At 46.3% G+C, this 21,807-nt stretch overlaps 1 protein-coding gene across 1 annotated transcript in view; it reads right to left on the reverse strand.

Moving 5' to 3' along the window:
- The window catches only part of CHL1 (cell adhesion molecule L1 like), a 123,272-nt gene that overhangs the window by 45,282 nt on the left and 56,183 nt on the right, over window positions 1-21,807 (reverse strand). Inside the window, 3 exon segments of the mRNA XM_056501616.1 lie at window positions 5,150-5,340; window positions 7,222-7,327; window positions 9,141-9,330. Coding sequence (XP_056357591.1) covers window positions 5,150-5,340; window positions 7,222-7,327; window positions 9,141-9,231 — 388 coding nt within the window. The 5' untranslated portion in view covers window positions 9,232-9,330.

The raw sequence follows: 21,807 nt of genomic DNA on the forward strand, positions 1-21,807 counted from the left end.
AAAAGCTTCTGTCACATTAGACTTTGCCTTTTGCACATCAATCTTCAGGACATCTCTGCAGGCAATATTTTGATTTTTTTGCAGATCTCCTGCAAAAACTAGAGGATATTCCAGAATCAATCACCACTGATTTGTGGCTGATCACAGAAACTATCTGAGTTAAGCTCCACAGCACCACACAAAATAAATTGTGCCATGGAAGTGTTTCATGCTGTATAAAGGTCTCAGTGCAGCACATGGCCACTAAAAATGCAGCTGATGTCTCTGCAGTGACAGCTCTGAACCCTCAGGTCAGTATTCCATGGAATCCCCCACACAGGGATGGGATGAGAGGGCACAGAGAGCCCAGCACAGCTCTGGGTGCTGCTCCCCACATTCCCACAGCACATTTAGTGACCCTGAGGAAGGCCAGGAGGGCTCTGACCACACTCAGCTCATGGGGTGAGAGTGGAACAGCCAAGGGAAGATGGAAACCTGCCCTCCCAACTCCAGCTATGGAGAATCTCCTAAAATCCCACTGGGACACCTCTTCAAATGCTCCTGGGAAAGGCTTGACTGACCAAGGGCTTTTTCCTGCCAGTGCTGCACTCAGAAACCAGAACTGAACTGCTCTGACAGTCTGTGAACCATGGAAATAGAAGATTATCAGTGGCCAGGGTCATTTGTGCAAGGAGCTGCTTAATCCCTGGGGTGACTCAAAGTTTAATGACTGAGCTGTGCTTGAGACAGGCTGAAGCACCACTGGCAAATTTGGGGGGCTGGGAGAAAATCCAGAAAGGAGCCTGAGTCTCTCCTCCTTATCCCTTCAGAAAATGCAATTTCTCAACTTAAACAAACAGGAGGGAGAAATAAAAGTGCAATAAAAGGTTTAATTTGATTTAGCAGAAATAGAGGTTCAGAAAAGCAGCAAGTAGAGCTGGGAGCTGCAGTCCCCAGCACTGCTCCAGATTTACTCAGGGATCTATTCAGGACACCCTGTCCTACAGCTCAGTTTTTGTCCTACTGCTAATTACAGTGACTTCACACCAAACCTGTGTCAATTATGGCAATTAATTCCAGTTTCTGTGAGAATGGAGCCCACTCCTCTGGGTATTTTACATGTTTTGGGGTCAGGTGTTGAGAAAACTGAAAAAAGAAAAAGGATTTCTCCAGGTAACTTGTCCTTGAGATCTCTGTGTCTTGTTTCTACCAATACCAGGTGTAAAATGGGAGTGAAATCAGGATGGCAAATCAGCAATTAGCAAATACATTGTGAAATTGTTGTAGAAAAGCATCATTGTAACCCAGGTCTGGTTTTATAACCTTCCCTGTGGATTCTGCTGAAGATGTCCTGGGATAAAGGGAGCTTAACCTGATCCATATAGTTTCATATTTTTCCTTGCAAATAATTCCTTAAAGGATGTGAAAGTGAGGCAAAGCTGAAAAAGTCAAGAATTTTCTATAACCTCAAAATTTCCAGCTCCTTAGACACTTAAATTAGTTTTTAATGATGAATTTTCACCCAGATCTGTATCCTGTACAGCAAACAGCCCAACATTTTAAGGAATCTCAACCATAACTTGCAGTCCCTGATGCTGAGCTGCACTGAGTGAAGCTTGGGAAGTTTCCAGGGCTCATCTCCGTGCCTCAATTGATATTCTGATCCACAAAGCAGCAGCAGGAGTTAAATCTGTAATTTCCATTGCAGCCTTTGAACTGTTTATGAGATATGACCCTGCTTGTTTATGGATTTTTTAATTGCTGCCTTAAATTGAAAAAGTTAGCAAAGCCTGGCTGTCAGGAAGAGCGTGGCTGGGACTCCTGAGGATGTGGAATGGAATCAGTGACAGCTTTTTTTCTGTGTAAATCTCTGTTATCATCTTCAAACTGATGGCTGCAGGCAAGAAACAGAGTGAGCCAAATGATTTAGGTGGCCAGAAAAGCTGCCTTAGGTGCAGGCCACTGGCTTAGGAGGCAAGAGGGTTAAATTTCATTCCCACCACCTGCAAAGCCTCAGTGAATTGCTCTCTTTTGTTTTCTCTTAAATAAAGCTGCACCAAAGCCTTCACAAAACCTCCTACTTCACTATCAGCTCAGTATATTCTACTGATTTCAGGATATTCACACCCAAGTGCCTGAATATTAACTCAGGTCTGGCTTTCTCTGGGAATTCTTGCACTAACATCACTGGCAGAGCACAGCCTGCCACAGGGAGATTTTACATTCAGCCAATATTTCCATCCTCAGGTCTCTGGTCTTTTGGAGCAGCAGCTTTAGAAATACCAAGCATAAATCTTAACTCAGTCTGCCATGAAGAGTCTTTTACAGCACAGTTAATTAAAGAAGTTTAAATTGTACTTCTTCTCCTTCCCCTGGCATTGGGCCTGCTCACTAATTCAAGCAGCAGATTCCCGAAATGCTGGAGGAGGGGAGCTGAAGTCTGTGTTCTCACCATTTAAATTCATCTTCATGCTGAATGTATCTTGTAACAATCTGGCCTTTGTTAGAGCTGCAAACACATCGAGATCCTCCGAGCCCATTCTTCCCCTCTCCTTAATGTCATCCTGCATAGGGGAGGTGGGGTATTTCCATTATGTAGGTGAGATTTAATGATCATTTCTGCTGACATTTCTATTGCTTCCCTGGAATGACTACTGTGAGTAAACACTCTTTTGTTCTTCTTTTCAGCAGCAGCCTCACAGACCCAGTATTCTGCCTCTGCACTGGAAATGTAATTTATGGAAGGAACTGCCCTGCTCTGCCTCACTGGGGTTTTCTTCCCTTCCCTGGCACGGTGACTTTGCCAAGGAGATTTACATCTGACTTGAATGCAGCTGGCACAGCCCTGCCACCTCTGCAGCAGGGTCAGGAATGCAGGGGGTGATCTCACATGTACCAGTCCCTGCTCCAAACCTGGGGGTGAATGGAGGTAATTTATCCCCAGCCCCTCTGTGGCAGGCCCTGATTTACAGCAGGTCTGTGCACCAGCAGCTCTTTCACTGGAGCACACTTGCAGAGCATCCAGCACTTTAGAAAATCAAAGGTGCCTTCTACTCCTCTCTGAATCCTGATTTAATTTGCAGCTTCTACACTGCACCCACAAATGAAAGAACTGATGGCAGAAGAATTCTAATAACAGCTTTAAAAGATGTGTGACTTGGATAAATCCCTCTAATACATTATCTGCACCACGTATTTTTTTCTTTTTTTTGCTGGGTTTAGGACTTCGCATATATTAGCACTAAAATTCCTCTTGCTTTTGATAACAACCATGTTTGTAACCTCTCCATAAATTTGTTGCCATCCACTCCCAATATATTTAATAACTACTTAAGCTACTTCAGACTGTTTTTCATTAAAAGCAAAAAATTTCTTCTCTGAATACAGATTCAATAATCCCAAATCCAGACATCAACTCCTGCTTTTCCATCTTGAGCATTCCATCTTGTTCAGTTCAGTAGCAATGCAGTATCAGAATATTCTGCTGCTGGAGGTACAAACATGACACTGAGCACTTTAACTCTTCTCAAATGCAATGAGTTTGAGATATTTTAAAGAGAAGTTTTATTAACCCCCTGCCCTGGCCAGACTCCAAAGTGAAAAGCTGAAGTTAAACTGCCTGAAACTCCAGCCCTGCCCTACCTGTGGAGCCAACAGCTCAATAAACCTCAGCTTACTGTCCTAAAGCTTCCTGCAATTCTCCTCTGCTCTGGAAAACCCTTCCCTTAAAACAGCTGCAAGCTGGTGGAGATTAAACCACAGAGCAACACCTGGAATCCTGCTAATTCCTCCCCAAACACCAAGCCCTGGCATCAGGGATTACTGTGCAGCACATTGCAACATGGAACAGATTTCCCAAGGGAAAAAGAAATCCATAAATCTGGACAAAAGGAAAATAAAGCATGTCTTTCATGAGGAGCACTCATAAAACCCATTTACATGGCATCCCCAGCAGCTCCCTCCCAGCCTTAGCAGTGCCTTGTTCTCAATGTGCTCACAGCACCACGACTCTTCCAGCCCTGAATGCTTCTCAGGATTATTTCCTGTGCTGAAGACAGGACAAAAATGTTTATTCCCATTTCTCATGGCCCATTTCATCTGCCCTGATCTGCCAGCAGTGCTCTTGTTCCAGAAGCAGCCACCTCCTGTCACTGTGGGGCTGAGAAGGCTGTGGGTGCATCCCCTGCCATGGATTCCACCTGAGCATGGAGCTGACAGATATTTGATAACAAAATACTGTAGGAGCTTGGAAATGCAGGATCTAATCTGGAAAAATCCACTGCACTGCTGCTTTTCTCCATCTGTGCCACTGAACTGCATCACAAAACCTGCTTCAGGTCCTCACCCTGCTGCACCATGGAGCTGGGGAAGTTTCTTGTCCTTTCTACTCCCACTGGGAAGATTCTGCTTCTGATTTTCCTCTTCTCATTTTGTGTGTTTCAATCCTGAATTTAGAACCAAAATGTGTGCTTGTGTTCCCAACTACAGGTGATTCAATGACTGGTACAAACCAGTGGTTTCAGCTTTGGGACATGGTTAATGTTGAACCTGGCTGGGCTGGGTTAAGAAATGGACTCAATCATTTTAAGAGCTCTTTGCCAACCCTGCTGATTCTTTGATTCTATCCATAAATTTCATCCCACTTCCACAACCTGGTCCTTAATCCCTCATCTCCCCCTCTGCCCTTCCTCCGTGCTAACAGTGGAAGCACAAATTTCTAGCATCAGTAATTTTCCCTGCTTTGTGTTTAAGCTTGTTTTCCATTCAGTTCCAGGGCTTTATTCTCCTCCCCATCAGTATTTATCCCAAATTCTGAATGCTGCTGACATCAGATTAATGAACTCACAGCTGATCAAATCACTTCCCCTGGAGCTTCCAAACATTTGCATCCAGTTCTATTTTGCAGTAATAACCTGTGGGAGTTGATAGTTCAGTGGTCTGAAATCCTACATCCAGATTTGGTTTCTGTCCTCAAAACCAGGAATTAAATTAATACATTCTAAGGAGAAAATATTACTTTTTTCCTCAAATGTTCACTGAACAGCAAACAACTCACCATTTCACCATGCACCACCTTAGTGAGCAGTTCTTTCCCATTTATTTTGAGGAAAAGCAGTTCTCAATAATAAAAGCAATAATCACAAATTCAAACCAAAAGCAAAGCCCTTACTTGGAACAATCAGCTCAATTTCTTCTGACATGGCAGTGCCCAGCAGGTTGGATGCAAAGCAGCGATATTTCCCTTGGAAATTGTTGATGATTCCTCGGTTTTGGATCACAAAAGTTCCAGAGTTGTTAGATGCAACTATCCTCGGGTCAGATGACAAATCAAATGGTTTTCCATCCTTGGTCCAGTTAAAGCTGGAAAATAAAAGAGATGTTACAGTGGGCAGGCACCAGGACTGAATTTTGGAATTAACCAGGGGTAAATGTGGGACCAAGAGGGTTTTATCAAAATAAAAGGAAAAACTGGATGTGAGAGGAGAGAGCAGAATGATCACTGTGCTGCTCTGCCCCGTGCACATCTCTCCTTCCTCACTCTGCTCTTGGCCACGGCTGTGACATGAGCCAAGAGCAGAGCCTGGAGCAAGGGCAGTGATGCACAGGGAAAGGGACCTGACAGCACCTGTGCCCGTGTGGGATTGCTGCTCTGGAATGGCAAAAATCCACAAGAGCTTCTCCCACCCTCCACATGGCTGAACCAGAAGAAACTGAGATGATTCCACTGAGCTTCTCCTTGCCATGGAACCATTTGTAGTTTGATGTTTCTTGGAGATTTTGATGAATGCTGAGGGAATTGTCACAGCTCCTCTGCAATTCTCAGATGCACTGAAATTGCCTAAACTCATTTTCCAGACAGCTGGAAATTACAGTGTATTGAGTGGCAGGTGTACCTTCCTTTTTTGTTTCAAGAGAATAAATAATGCCAACAAAACTGTTGTTTGGGCACTTCACTGGTCTTGGCAAAACTGGAATATGGGATCTTTGCTCCAGGATGGAGGGAATATGGGATCCTTGCTCTAGGTTGGAGGGAATATGGGATCCTTGCTCCAGGATGGAGGGAATATGGGATCCTTGCTCCAGGATGGAAGGAATATGGGATCCTTGCTCCAGGATGGAGGGAATATGGGATCCTTGCTCCAGGATAGAAGGAATATGGGATCCTTGCTCCAGGATGGAAGGAATATGGGATCCTTGCTCCAGGATGGAGGGAATATGGGATCCTTGCTCCAGGATGGAGGGAATATGGGATCCTTGCTCCAGGATGGAGGGAATATGGGATACTTGCTCCAGGGTGGAAGGAATATGGGATCTTTGCTCCAGGATGGAGGGAATATGGGATCATTGCTCCAGGATGGAGGGAATATGGGATCCCCCCACCTAACTGGCACTGCCACATCATTTAAATCCACCAGGAAACTTCTCATTGATGCACTGACAAACAGTGGAACAAAGGGAATTTGTTATCATGCTACAAATCCCCATTCAGAGCTCAATTAAAAATTACCAAATCGTCTTGATCTAAATAAAAGAATGCCTTTTAAATTTTAAATTGTATTGCCAAGAATGGAGAAGGGAAGGATTAAAGAGAAAAAAATTATATTCAAACCAGCTATTAATTGAGCCCAAACACCATTCAGTGGTGAAAGCCTCAGGAGGAGTTTTCACTGGGTTATTATTGCACTCTTGTTAATCATATTTTCATTTAAAATGTTCCTCCCTTCCACAGTGGTGTAAACTGCAGAGAGCTTATCTTTGGATATTTACCTGAATAACTCCTTTTGTGTGTATCTGTACCATCACCAAGGCCCTGCTGATGTTAGGTGAGACAAGGTAACTGATAAAATTCACTTGTGGTGTCTGAATACACAGTTTAATGTGTCTGGGGTTTTTAGGGCTGCAGTGGAAGAGGCAGAGGAACAGCTGGGCCCCTTTGATTTCACAGCTCATCTTTTGCAGCACAACCCAGACAAGATTTTTCTCTTTTTTTAAACCACGGGGTGAATTTGGCACGTGCCAGAGAAATGAAACATCCCCCAGCAAGGAAAACCACATTGGCATTTATTAGGGTGAGGGGAAGTGATGGAGCAACAAAAGCTGAATGGCCTGAATGGAAAACCAAGCCTTGGCCCCAGTGAGGATGATGAGCAGGCTGTTGTGCAGCAGCTCCTGACAGACACAGCAAGGTCTGGCAAAGGTTAAAAGCAGACTCTGCTGTTTGCTTCTCCAAGCACTACTCACGTGGGCTGGGGGTTTCCTCTGGCTTCACATGTGATGGTGAAGTCCTCATCAAAGGGGTAGGCAACCTGGGTGTGGGACTGCTCTGTGATTGTTGGAAGCTGGGAAACTGAACACAAAGAGGAATTGGGTTAAAACATCATTCCAGCCAAACTGGGCTCCCCTTGAGTGGAGAGGGGCGATGGCAGGATTGGGTTATTCCTGCAGAAATAGGGAAGAGAGGATCATCACCTCCCTGGCAGGGACAATAAATCCCCTCTGACCCCTGTGACTGCCTCAGGGACCAGACAAAGGGCTGGCAGAGGGACAGTGCCCACCCTCACCCCCTCCAAACCCACCAGGGCAGGGCTGGGCTGCTCCAGAGCCAGAGCCAGAGCACGGGGCTGTGCCCTGGCAGATCTATTCCTGGGTGAAGTCAGGAGCTGGATTTAATCCAGACACAGATGCACACACATGGAGCAGCAAACTGCTGCCTCCATCCTGGCTAAACTGCCAGGAAAGCCACGGGCTGCAAGGTTTGATTCTGCCCCAGGCTGCAGCTGCACAAGGCTGCACTAAACTCCTTTCTTCTCAGGGAATTAAGTGCTACAAAAGCCTGTGTAACAGAAAAGGAGAATGTTCCCTGCAGTGGAGCTGGGATAACAGGATCACCCCATTGTTACAAACAGCCAGGAAGAGAATTAAAATGATCCTTGGGTGCTGCTTTAAGTCCAGGGAGCTCCAAGCTGGAGTGAAATGCAGTGTCTTGTCACTTCCATGCCCACCAGCTCCACTGATCAGAAATAACTTTTTATTACAATATAAAATGCTTCATTGCAGCTAATTAAGGGTTAGGTAGTTCCCTGGGGTAGCTTCATAAAAAGCAGTGGATGCCCAGAGAGTTTGCTCTGTGCTTCACAGTCACAGCTCCACTTTGACTTTATTGAAACACTGCAGCTCCTTCCTGCAGAAAAACCCAAAAACATCTACTTCCCAATGCAAATTTGGACAGTTTTACAGAAATATCCTATAAACCTGCTTGGCTGAATTCCTCTTTGCAGCCAGGGCTATTGGCAGGCTCCAGAGTGCCAAGAGCTCATGGCAGATCCACAGGATCCTGAAACTGGCCCATATCCTACTCTGAGACCCTGAAAAGAGCCTGAATTTATTATTCCTTAGGTTTACTTCTTTATTTTTCCCCACTATGATTCATAAATTCTAATATTGGTGAGGTTTGCTTTGTTGTTTTTTTTTTCTTTTTGCAACCAAAACAACAAAGCAAAATGCAGTTTTCAGTCCTCCTGGCCCATTTTATGTCTGAGAAATGCAAAGCTCAGGAGGTCTGGGCTATGCTCCAGACAGGGGGGTCCTCTGGCTTCCCTTGGATTGCTCCCTGTGAGCCTCATCCTGTATTTTACACATGTCCTGGGAGCTCATGATCCGTGTAAAACAAGCAGTTTGAATTCATCCCAGCTGGTGAGGGATGCAGGAGCTGCTCCCTGGGGCAGGACACAGAGTGTGAAATCCTTCCCTGGGGACCAACATTTGCTCTGAGACATCCACCTGCTCCCTTCCCTGCTGGAATGGCAGCTTGCACCACAAGGCAGGAGGGATAAATGCACATCAGATGAGCCCCAGGGGGATTCAGAGCCAAAAGGAGGAACTGAAGCGAAGGACAAACCCAAACTCTCAGAGCTAAGCCTTGTGTTGGGTGGCAAACACCAGAGAGGTGTTGTTGGACAACTTTACTGCTCCATTTAAGCAGGCTCAAACAGGAGCTTAGCTTTGATCAGACCTGAATTTCCCAAAGGCCACATTGTGGCCAGATTAACCTCCAAATGGAACACAACTGGAAAGGAGGATTTAATATTTTCCCTTCAGGGGTAGCTGCAAAGGAATACCAAACAAAACAGCAAAGTGCACAGCAAATAGCTACAACTCACCTGATAATGGTATTTCAATAGCTGCTGCCAAACTCAATACAAAGAAAAACGGGCATATGGTGATGCCTTTTGTGCTTAATAGCATCTCCATCACTCTTCTGTAAACAAGGAGTCCAAACAGAATGAGAGATGCCTTATGCTTCCACTCACTGCTGCTTCAAATCAGGCACAGGGATGTGAAAGTGGGAGTCTGGTGAGGAGAAAAACACAATATTAGCCTGCAATATCAACCTGGGTCTGACAAGGTTATGAAATTAAAGCAGCATTTCAGGTTTGCTGCTAAATTGCACTAAATGGTCCATTTTCCTCTAGCCCCATCCCCTGGCTTCAAGAACATCTATTTAAATTCTAACCAGAAAAAAAACCACATGCACAAAAGTACAGCTCTATTGCATCACAGAAGTGTAATTGTTTTTTTTGCTGTTTGGCAATTAAAAGTAGGGATGGTTTAGAATATGGTGTATTTGTAATCATTCCAGTTCATAAATTTTTCTAATGAGACTTGTGTAAGTTGGAAAGTAATGTAACAGATCTAATGAGAGAAATTTGGTACACTAATGACCTTGTTCATAAATCTCATCTGTCTTTTATCTTTCATTTAGGCTCAAAGAAGGACACAATCTCATTTAGTTCATTATCAGGAACCAGAACATGAAACCTTTGCTTTTCCCCCACAGTCCCAGAACTGCTCTACGTGGGTTTTACACATTCCATTAGACATCCTCAGCTTCTGAACTGCAAGGCAAAAATGTTGTGCAGCTGCAGAAAGGAGACAGATACAGCTCTAATGAGCATTTAAGTGAAATTCACAGAGAAATAAAGAAGAGAGTTCTGATTTAGGTGAAAAATCAGGAAGAAATCTCTCCCTGGGAGGGTACAGGGTGGCCAGAGCACCCTGAATGTGCCCAAGGCAGGTTGGACACTGGGCTGGAGCAGCCTGGGACAGGGGAAGGTGTCCCTGCCATGGCAGGGGTGGGAGATGATGATTTTTTAAGACCCTTCCAACCCAAAGCATTTTGAGATTTTGTGATTCTGCAAAAGTGGGTGCACGGAGGATTCCAATCACCAGCTTCATCCATGGTACCTGAGTGAATTACCAATCAGAACAAGTTGCTGATAATTAAATTAAATTAACAAATTTACCTGGGCACCCTCTAGCAGTGCTGAGGGACATCAGCCTCAGCAGAACTCAGACCTGAGCTGTCAGGATAACTCTGAAATAACATTTTAGAAGAGGAGGCAGCCCAGCCTGGCATGGCCTGGCCAGTTCTGCTGCACAGGCAGAGCTGCAGCAGGGCAACCCCTGCCTGCCTCACACACAGCTCTTGGATCTTTGCACACCCCACCCCGTTAATCCAGGGATCAGAAAAGCAATCCTGGGATCAAGGAGCAGTTGGCAGGGCCAGCAGGAGGGGCCCTGTGGATGGATGTGCTTGCAGGGCTCAGCCACACTGCCCACACCTCCAGCCCACGGGGGTTTCTCCCCACGGCTGCTTTTCCCTACAAACAGAGATTTTCCTTCCCCCCAGCACATTCCCTCTCACACAACTCCATGATGAGCCTGTGCTGCTCATCCTCCCTCCAGGGTGAGCTCTGTTCACAGAAACTTCCTGCAAGTTCACATCTGGGAGACCAAAATCTGACGATTGAAATTGGCCAACGAGGGGCAAGCGACAGACACTGTAATCACATAAGCCTCATTTGTTTAGAAATGAGGCTAAAAACCAGATGTCTTTTAAGTATCTTAGGCCCTGAGTATCTGCTGATGGAAGAAGCTGAGTAATCTGCTTAGTGCCCCTCTCTGCAGAAGGGCACTGGGGGGACAGGACAGGGGACAGCTCGGTGTGAGCCAGCCACAGTCACACACACCAGCAGCTCTGCTGTGGCAGTCGATATCCCCTCAGCCTGAGCTCTCCTGGAGCAGTGCAGCTCCCCAAGGCTGGGCTGTGTGGCAGCACAGGCAGCAGCCCCAGCCAGAGCCACCTGATGCTGCTGTCCCTGCAGGACGGGGCTGTCCCTGCTCGCTGCCCTGGCACACGCTCAGCCCAGAGCTGTGGCACTGGCAGCAAAACAGATGCTCTGACAGAAACCCCCCTGCATGCACAACTGCAACTCAGAAAAGCCCGAGCAGCCTGGCTGCCTGCAGATGGTGTGCTGGTGGCAGCCAGAGCCTGCTCTCCCCATCTGCTGCCAGCTCTGGGACAGGAGCAGGCAGGTCAGGGTGGCAGCCAGAGGCAGGGCAGCTGGGACTGCAGCAGCTCTGCAGCCTGCTGAGCTCACAGCAAGCTCTGTTTGAGATGAGTGTCACAAAGCACTGTATAAATTCTGATTAAATCCAAGAAAAAAAACAACAGCACCGCTCGATTCCTTAACCAAACCAATTAGCTCACACCTTATTTTTGTTCCTTTTTTAATGAAGTGGCAGAGCAAAGCAGCAACATTCCAAGCAAGCAGGATATCCTTCACCATGTGGTACAGCCTGACTTGCCTCTGCAGGCTGCTGTAATTAGCTGGCCTGTCTAGCACCTCACTCCTGCTCCCTGGCCTGAATACTAATGCTGGGGCTGACAGCAGCAGCACTGGGAGACAGCCAGCACAGGGGGACCAGCAGGGATGGACCTGTGCACATCCACAGATAATTCCAGCTGGAGACCTCCCTGTAGCTGCAGGGACCTGGGCTGGTTCATCCCCAGGGGGTTCCACCAGGTGCAGTCCTGGGGTGGTGTGAACCAAGCACGAGGCTCTCTGCAGAGAGATTCACCCTGTGACACCTCCCAGCAACAGAAGCCTCCTGCTCCTGTGCCTGCTGACAATTTCCCTGGTTAGGGAATGCCAACACCCCATAGACACCTCCCTCTGTGCCCCATCACTGTCCTCTGTGCCCCATCACTGTCCCTCTGTGCCCCATCACTGTCCCTGTGTGCCCCATCACTGTCCCTCCTGTCCCTGTTCTGGGCAGTGCAGGCAGCCAGGTGAGGCACATCCTCCCTGCACACACCTGGGCCAAGCTCTTCACCTTTCTAAGGTGACTTTCAGGCAGGGCTGCCAACTTTAGGTGTTCAGGATGCCTGTCACACCTTCAGCTGTCCCACCAGGCCTCAGGTGAAACTGCAGAGATCCTGATTAAATCTCCTCTCACCTCCAGCATCCAAAACACCCTGAGCCCCTTCTTTAATGAGCAACACCCCCAGCCCATCCACACTGGCTCCAGACACAGCCACACACCCAAACTGCAGGCAGCACAGTCTCTCACTCCAGTGATGATTAAACTCCAAACCCAAACTTCTCAACCTGTGCCAGTTCCAGCACATGAACAATTTCTCTGCCTCAGTAAACTGGAGAGATGACTGAGGGAGCTGTGCAGGCACCTGGCAGCCCTGGGCAGGGCTGGGTCTCGCTGCTGCCAAAGCTCAGCTCTGTCCTTGGGGCAGGAGAGTGATCCTGACTTGGGAAAAGCACCAGCCCTGCTCTCTGAGCTGGCTCAGGCTCAGAGCCCTGCTTTCCACAGAATTACAGGATGCTTTGGGTTGGGAAGTGCCTTAAAAACCATCTTCCCATGGCAGGGACACTTCCACTGTCCCAGGTGCTCCAGCCCCAGTGTCCAGCCTGGCCTTGGACATTCCAGGGATCCAGGGGCAGCCACAGCTGCTCTGGGCACCTGTGCCAGCCCTGCCCACCCTGCCAGGGAACAATTCCTGCCCAAAATCCCATCCAGCCCTGTCCTCTGGCAGTGGGAGCCATTCCCTGTGTCCCACCACTCCAAAATCCCTCTTCAGCCTTCTTGCAACCCCCTTTCAGGTACTGGGAAAAAATTATAGGGTGTCCCCCAAGCCTTCTCTTTTCTTTTTTCCCAGGAATTCCACATCCTCCTTTGTTCTCAGGTGGACTCACTTGCACCAGGGGTGGGGGCACCCAAGAAAATCTTTCTTCTGCACAACAAATGAACATGGATTGCTACAACAAATGTTACATCTGCAACCCCTCCTCTCCTTCTTCTTTCCCCCTCCTCCTTCCCTTTCTCTCTTTCTATTTGCTTTTCTCTGCCTCAGGCTTAAGTCAAGTAATTTGAATTCACTGCAAATACTTATCTGTAGTTCCTTACCTGCAATTCATTATTTACTGTGCTGTTCAGTTAATAGTAAATACTGATTGCTCTAAGGACAGCTCATTTGTTTGTTTAATGAGCTGCCTTTAACTTACACTGAGCAAATCTTTCAAACTATCAGTATTTCCAAGGAGTTCCAGATTCTTTTATTATATCCCCTTGCTTCCAGAAGGATATTGTAAAAATATTGGACAACCAAACAAGAAAAAAAGATTACATTTCCATTTATCTCATCAGCCTAGTGAACAATTTTCCCTACATGTAATTACTGCATTAAAATTGCTCACAAATAGTAGCAGGATGACAGCCAAAATTCCCAGATTACTGGTCTAACACTTCCAAGAGAAATTATAATGCCCTACTAAATATGGCATCAACCTCAGCTCTGTGGTTCTCACTTTAAATATTCCTTGTTTAAGTCCTGTGCAGCACAAATCTTGAGGAAAGTAATGGATCCCCACAGCTTAACACTGCTGCATCCCTTGGCTCAGCTTTCCATTAGCTAGAACCAGGTTTAATTTCTCAGTGACATGGATGTTACAGGGCTGGTAAATATTTGTAATTAGAAATTGCAGCCTCCCACGTGGCCCCAGTTATGGAACAATAGGAAAAATCTCCGGGGGGAAAAAAAAAAATATTTCTGGTAGGAAAAAATAAAAGAGTTTGGAGAAGAGAGGGAATGTTCATGAGGACCCATTTTAGTTCAGGTATCAATGTCACCCATTGTTTTCCCCTAAAAGCTTTTTGATATCCCAGTGTCAGTACCAGGGAGAAGATAACCTTCACTTGACTCTTCCCCAATCACCTATTTTGGGATGTTGTCAGTTCTTTAAAAAGCAGCCCATGATGCATATGCTGGAGGTGATTAAAATAATCACCCAAATCAGAAAGCTGCTCTTCCTTCCGTGGCAAAGGATTTCCAAACACACTGCAGCACACAACAGGCACTGAGATATTTCTGTTCTGGATGCACTTCCACTCTCAGGAGCTTTAGTGAGAAAAGTCCATGCATTATTTATCTTGCTAAGGACTTCCTAAACATTATTGGACAGCACATCTAAAGGAAAAGTTTTCAGTGTAATTACACAACTTCAGCTTACTTCACAAAATTTGTGTGTTTCAATCATGATTGCAACCATTGCACCTTCCCAATTCTGTAATCCATCAGTCTTTCAATTCCCAAACCGAAAAACCACCCTAAAAATGGAATGAATATAATTAAAAAAGAAATAGGTATGCAGGGCTGTAGCTCAGTGTAGCAGCGAAACATTCAATTCAATAAAGAGCACAATAGAATTCATTTCCCTGGGCCAAAGTTTTAAGGAATAAAGAAGGGATTTGGGAGGCAGCCTGCCAGGTCCTGGCTGTCTGGGAGAGCAGGTCAGCTGTGGGCTGGGCAGGTGACAGATGGTGCTGTCCCCTGTCCCCTGGCTGGGACCAAGGGCTCAGTTTGGTACCTGGGGAAACTCAGCTTTTGGTGTTTCTGCTGGAGATCTGCCCTGAGGGGAAGCAAGAGGGGCAGGAGCATCTTGGAACCCAAGGTGTGAGACCAGGAAAAGGCAGCCAGCACCAGCTATCCATGCTCATAAACACTCTCTTATCAAATATATATATATCAAATATATATATCAAATATATATATCAAATACTCCCTTATCTGCTCCCAGCTGCTCCCAACAAAATCCTGAAGGGCAAGCCCCTCAAGTCTCATCAGATCCCACCCTATGCTCAGCAATGATTTAAAAGCCAGCAATAAATGATTTCTCCTGGTCACCCCTCTGCCCACATCACGGCCCAGCACCTGGGAGAGCTGATTTAATTGGTTTTGTCCATCTGGCAGCTGAAGCACTGAGCACAAGGACCACATTTCTCAAAGCTTTGTGTGGCTTTTGCACACACACAGGGATGGAAAGCTGAGGAAATGTGATTTGTAACCTGCAAAGATGCTCAGGAGCCCAGGTCTGCCAGCCCCATCAGACCTGCTCTGCTGGAACCCCAAAATGCCTCTGAGCAGCACTTGCAATAAAAACTCCCAGGAAAATCCAGGTGGAAATCAAAACCTGCTTCATCCTCTTCATGGCCAAAGGAATAACTGTGAAGTGTGCATGGGTTATTGCTGGTGATGGACACCTCACTAAACTTTAGTGATGCCATTACTGACAGGGCATTCCCAGTAAATTGGGATAACCAGCCATGACCTCACTCCTTCAGCAGGGGCACACAAACCTGCAGCCAAACTCCCTCCTTATGGAAGTTCTTAAATCTGTGAGTAAACTCCAACATCTGCACACAAACCTGCACTCCCTCCTTATGGAAGTTCTTAAATCTGTGAGTAAACTCCAACATCTGTACTGATCTGAAGAGAACAGCAGGGAAACGGGGCAGCAGGTGACCAGAGGGAGAAGAGAAATCCTCTGTCCTCCTGCAGCTGCCTGGGGAGTTTCTGGGCCAGATCTGCTCTTTAATAGCAACAGCCTCTCCTCCAGAAATGTAAGTAGTTTTTTATTTTAATTAATTGCTTCCCTGCCCATCCTCATTGCACATAAAACTTCTCCAGTTCATTTTTGGACTGGGTTAACTGGGCAGCAGCTCTGAGCACTGGGGCACTCAGCAGCTCCTGTGACACACAAGTTTAGGTCTCTAGACACAATCTTTTCTTGAGTGGGAACTAATCCATATTTTTACATTCATCTCCTTTAAGCCTTCTTCCAGTTCTACTGTGGCACCAACCTCTCTTTCAGGGGAAAATCTGGATTTAATGTAATGTACTCGAGGTGTATGTACCACATCCTGCAGCACAAATTGCTTGTGGAGATGTGCAGACTTATGAGAAACCCACGAGTATTTAATTAGCAAGTTTCTAAGGCATTTAGAATGGAATTAAAAATACCATACTGAAATTGTAGACTGTATTCCTTCACTGCACTATAAAGTGTACTTTGCATAATTCCTGTACAAGCCACCATAAAATCAGGGTCTGCCTTCACAAATGCACATTTACAGATGTAGGAGCAGCCTAATCCCCCTACATGTGCCTGGTTTATCCCCTTCACCTGAAGCCCTGGCCACACATCATTCCTTTTTCAACCAATGGGAACACAGAAATTATTCCAGCACGAGGAGATAACGCTGTGGCAGAGGAATGTCATGACTACAGACACACACACAGTGACCACTGTCCTCCCTGCTGGTCACAAACCAGCCCAGACCTGAGCTTTGCACACACACCTGGAAGCTCAGCCTGCTAAAAATTCAACTGTTGTCTGAGGCTTTTGCCATTCTGCATTTCCTTGAGATGCTGCACCTCCTAAACGAGTTTAGCACATTTCTGGCCGAAACTAGTTTTATATTAATTGGAATTTTCAGCAGCCATTAGCATTTCAGCTCAGAGGTCAAGCATGAAGCAGAAAGGAAAGGACAGCAGCAGGTGGGGTGGGTGATGGGGATGAGGCAGGCCCAAGGGAAGGAAGGAAAAGGAGGAGAGCAGGCTGCAGTGTGTGCTCAGATGGGACTGCCAGTGACAGCCCCTGCCAGCAGAGCTGATGCAAATTCTCCAAAATTTCAACACGAATTTGCAAAGGTGCCTGCTGCTTTTTCACGCTCATCCTGCTTCTTTCAAAACACATAATAATGGGGGAAATCATGAGCTTTCTCCTGCTAACACAAACAAACAGGAGTTCTAGTAAAGCAGCTCCTCCTTGAAGCAGCCCTGCCTCACCTTGGCAGGCTCAGCACATGGCACAGCCACTCTGAGCACATCCTTGGCACAGCCAGGGCCAGGAGAGCTCTGCTGGCTGGGGAACGTGGGCAGGATGTGCCCCTGGGCTGACAATGGGCTGTTCAGTCAGCAGAAAGCTCGGGGAGAACAGCACAGAGCACACTCCAAAGGCACAGCCAAAGGGACTCTGCCACGGGAGGAACCCTGCACTCTCTCAGGTGCTGAAGGAGGGGAAAATTGACACACCCAGCCCCTGATGGGCTCCATGCCAGGCACAGGAACCATCCCAGCGCCAGGAAAATCACCTGGCAAAGGCAGAAACCACTGCAGGGCACTGAGGGCTCCACCTGGGGTTGGTGGCTCTCTGTGTGGGTTTGTGTTTGCTGGAGAGCTCCCTGTGCTGGTAACGAGGTGAGAACAGGAACAGGGGAAAAAGGATTTAACTGCAGATGAATCACCTCTACAAACAGCAGAAAACAGCTGTAATTCCCACTCAATCCACTGGGGATCATTTTTTGCTGCTGCATCCCAGGCAGGTGAGCTCAGCCATGATGAACAGCACTGGCAATACTGTCAGGTACCAAAACCCCCAAATCTGAGTTCCCTGCTTCATCTGTGCCAGGAAAGGTGCACACTCACAGAGCTTCCCTGCCTCAAGAATTTGGGAGATGCTCAGTGCATTCCCAAGATCTCAAGATAAAAAAAATCCTGGCGGGCTTCACACACAGAATCTTTATATGCTGCCAGAGATACAAGGGATTACTTAGGGGGAAAAAAAAAAAAAAAAATCAAGTGAGATGCAGTGATTTCACACAGACACTGCATGGAAGTGTTTAAGGGTGCAGCACCCACAGCTCTCTGAAATCCTGATGTGCCTGTCTGGACAGGGAGCAGCATCTCTCAGTTTGGGAACCTTGGTCTGATTCTACAGGAGGGTCCAGTGGGATTTACAGTCTGCCAAGGCAGCACCACCACAGGAATTGGTTTATGGCAATAATTGTAGGATTTGTAGGAATGTGAGGACCTGAGCAAACAGGATGGCATTAGAGGTGCACAATTCATCCTGATTCTGCATTTCCTACTTTCTTTGATTTCACCTAGAATCTACAACAATTTCCATTAAGAACTTCACAGCTCAACAAAACCCCCAATAAACCTAAATAAAAACACACATTCAGCAGCCCAGCCCACCCAGAGGACACACTTGTTTCACCTGCATTTTTTAGGAGCTCGTTCTAAGAAACTCATGAGGAAGATGGGAACAATTTTTGTCAGGATCTCCAGGGAGGAAAGAGCTCAGAATGATACCAGGAGTGCCTGAGACATTCTCCTAAGCAGCATAATGCTGCAATTTATCTGGTCATCATTTTGTTCCTACAGCTTCTGTTAATGGAAATGTTTTTTGTCAAAGCTTTCAGGGAAATCAAGTTGTTGATAAGGTGAGGATTATTTCTGAGCACAGCAGCAATTTTCTGCACTTGCTCTGGTAGTTTTACCATTGTAAGGAAAAAGCATCATTCAAAACACTCCAAATACCAATGATTTTCTAGCTGCAACAGTTGCTTTTCTTTTCTCCATTAATACCTTTTTTTTTTTTTTTTTTTTTTTTTTTCTTCCAAGGCACTAAATCAAAACATCCATCAACCACACTGAAGACAGCTGGCTGACAATACACTGAATATATCTACTGTGGCTGTGAAAGAAAGGGAAGAGACTCTGTAATTCTGCTTCTCTCTCCTCGGGATGCACATCCATCATCCCTTCCAGCACGGGCAGGATGCTGCCAGTGGCTGCAGAGCCTTCAGGTGATCACAGGAGAAGTTTCACCAGGCACATCACAAGCCTGGGCTGAATTTTAAGGCACAGTTGATCTTTAGAGATACAATTTGACTCCAGCTAGGTGGCTGAGAAGAATACAATGAGGAAGCAACACAGGCAGCAAAACATGCTGTTCAAACAGCCTAAAAGCCTTGGAAAAATATGATTGTTTGGAAAAAATATGATTGTTTGGAAAAAATATGATTCACCTGCTTACCCAGTACCCAGGGAAAAATGTTTTGGAAGAAATTAGGCAAAATTAAATCTATTCCCTCTGCCCTTGAGGGTTGGTAAAGTATCTCCCAAGGCCACACAAGAAGGTTTAGAAACAGCCCAGGGAAGTGCCCCATAACTAGAGGGCAATTTAGGTGCCTGCTTTTCCTTTAGTTTTGGTTTTTGCTTCCCATGGCAACAGCAAAATCCTAAACCCCACCACTGAATATGAAATCTTTGTTTCAAAAGCTGGAGCTGCTGCTGAGCACAAACCCACTATTATCATCCCCCACTTTTGGAAAAAAAACTCCAGCTTGGTGGAAATTAAAGTAAATAAAACCAAATTAGAAGGACAGCAAGTAAATATCAGGAGTGGAAAGTTCTGCCTGAGCAATTAAAATCTGCTGAAGTTGTGTGCAGCTACAAGGGGAAGCTGCATGTTCAATGTCAAACAGGCAGAATTAGGATTTCTGCCCTCTCTGTCCACACCTCCAAGTTCTCCAGGACAAGGGGGGTTTTTGCTCCCCAGCCCCCCTGCAGAAGTGTTGCTCTAACCAATGATTTGCACAGTGGGAGCAGTGCTTCCCATGCCACCTGCATGAAAAGTGCATTACAGACTCCATCCAGTATCTACAGCATCACAGACATTCCTCTGCCTTCTTAAAAATCATAAAAAACTACAGAAGAAATGGTCAGTACTGCTGGTCAGATTCTTTATATCTCATTTGTGTCATATCATGGATAAACTTAATGACCTCTTATCATTAACTCATAAAAATGAATTATGTTCCTTATAAAGACAAACCAGAAAGTGGCTAAAATACCTAAAACCATCAGAGAGAGGAGTCAGTTATGCACAAGGCCTTCTAAACACTTCTCTCTCAAACACCTCTGGCTTAACTTCTGCTCCTCACACCTCCTGAAGCTCTGAGCCTGGAAATGTCCCCAGAGCATGGAGGGGACTCATGGATTCACTCTGAGCTTTCACAGAGCTCTCCTGTCACTGCCCATGCAGGGACACCTCACATTCCTCTATCCTGCCCAGCCCAACTAAACAACGTTTATGTGGAGCTGAGCTCAGCTGGGAGCTGTGGGATGGGACTGTGTTATTATAAATGACATTTCCTGTTAAATAACTGGCATGAGCCCTGCAGAAGTGCAGGTGACAGCGTGGCAGATCCAGAAGGTGCAAAGGGAACTCCCCAGGTGCCTGATATCAAATGTAGAAGCTCCCCAAGGCTGGGGCAGCACAAGGCTCCCTGGAGCTAGGGAAGAGCTAATTCTGTACCTACCAAAGCCTGTTTTATTCTGAGTGGCAGAACAGCCTCCCCATGAGACCCTGCACCCCTCAAACACAGGCAGCAGCTGATGCCTTGGCTTTCCTGACACTCTCCTCTCTGCAGAGCTCCCAGAGCTTGGAGCATCCTGCTTTTCCAGGCAGACAGGGCAGGAGCTCGTGGCCACTGAAGGCCAAATGAAACCACTTCTGCAATTACAGCACAAACCCTTGGAGCTTTCCCCTCCACTCTCATTTTCCTCCCTTTATTTAGCTGAAGTTATTTAGAGGACAGATCTCTGTTTAAGCAGCTGCTGCCACAACTAGTTGGCCCAAGCAGCTTTTTTTAATTAAATATTTGCTGCTGTGAGAGTTTTCTCTCCCCTCCCTGCTCTCCTTGTGGACAACATTTGTTCTTGCAAAGATAAGGGGAATCAGCCTCTGCCTGCAAGGCCCTGCAAAGGTGTGAAATCCCCACAAAAATTAATTTTTATGATAGGCATCACGACATTTTCCTATCAAGGACAACCATCAACAATAAGGAAAAGAAATAAAGCTTGCTGGGATTTAATAATGATTATTAAATTATGTCATTTACATAATTAGACGTTAGTACTAACTATGACATATCTCTTTTATGGCATGGTAAATTGGCAGAGCACTTCATAAAGAGATTTTTGGGTTTTTTTCTTCCTTCCCTCTCACCAGTTACAGAGGAGTAGATCAGGTAAATGATATCACAGTCCATACTAAGCAGGTTCACACAGAGGCAGGAGCTGGAGGTGAGTTTCATGACGTGAATGAGAGAATTCCTGAGAAATACAGATTTCAAACAGGTTTCTTACACATTTGTTGCTCTCAGAATTTCTTCCTGTCAGCAATCAGGTCCAGCAATGTCTCTGGGATGCTTTATGGGATTTACCAGCTAGCATGAGGGAAAAATTTGGTTTACTCTGCCATTGGTGTGCACAGCATTGTTGTTTTTCCCTCTGTTCCTCCCAGCAGGTAACCCTGGGAACAGCATTAAAGGCAACTGGCCTGACCCAAAGCCAGTAAAGGCTTGACTAGCTTGGGGAAAAGCTCCAACTGATGCTTCATAAAGCAGATGTGCCTTGACTCATTTTTACCTGGTCCAGGTGTGACTGAGATTCTCACCCATTTCCATATTTGAAACAGCAGAGCCAAGTTAGTGTGGAAAAAAACCCAATACAATTCTTCATTAGAGCCAGCTGGGCACTGGAGGTAGAAAAGGGAAACAAAAAATGCAGTGATTTTTGAGCAAAGCTGTTTCAACAGCTGGAACAGACACTTGGGGTCCCCCTCCATGCAGAAATGGGGAAGCAGCAGGGGATGTGAGGGTGGGCAGCCCTGGCACAGTGCTGCCCCTGGATCCTGGAATGTCCCAGGCCAGGTGACACTGGGGCTGGAGAGCCTGGGACAGTGGAGGTGTCCCTCCATGGCAGGGGTGGATGAGCTTTAAATCCCTTCCAAACCACTCCATGATTCCATGAGGCTGAAGGGATAAAAGTGCTGGGAG

The sequence above is a fragment of the Oenanthe melanoleuca genome, chromosome 12 (assembly GCF_029582105.1).
Source record: "Oenanthe melanoleuca isolate GR-GAL-2019-014 chromosome 12, OMel1.0, whole genome shotgun sequence".
Classification (NCBI taxonomy): Eukaryota; Metazoa; Chordata; class Aves; order Passeriformes; family Muscicapidae; genus Oenanthe; species Oenanthe melanoleuca.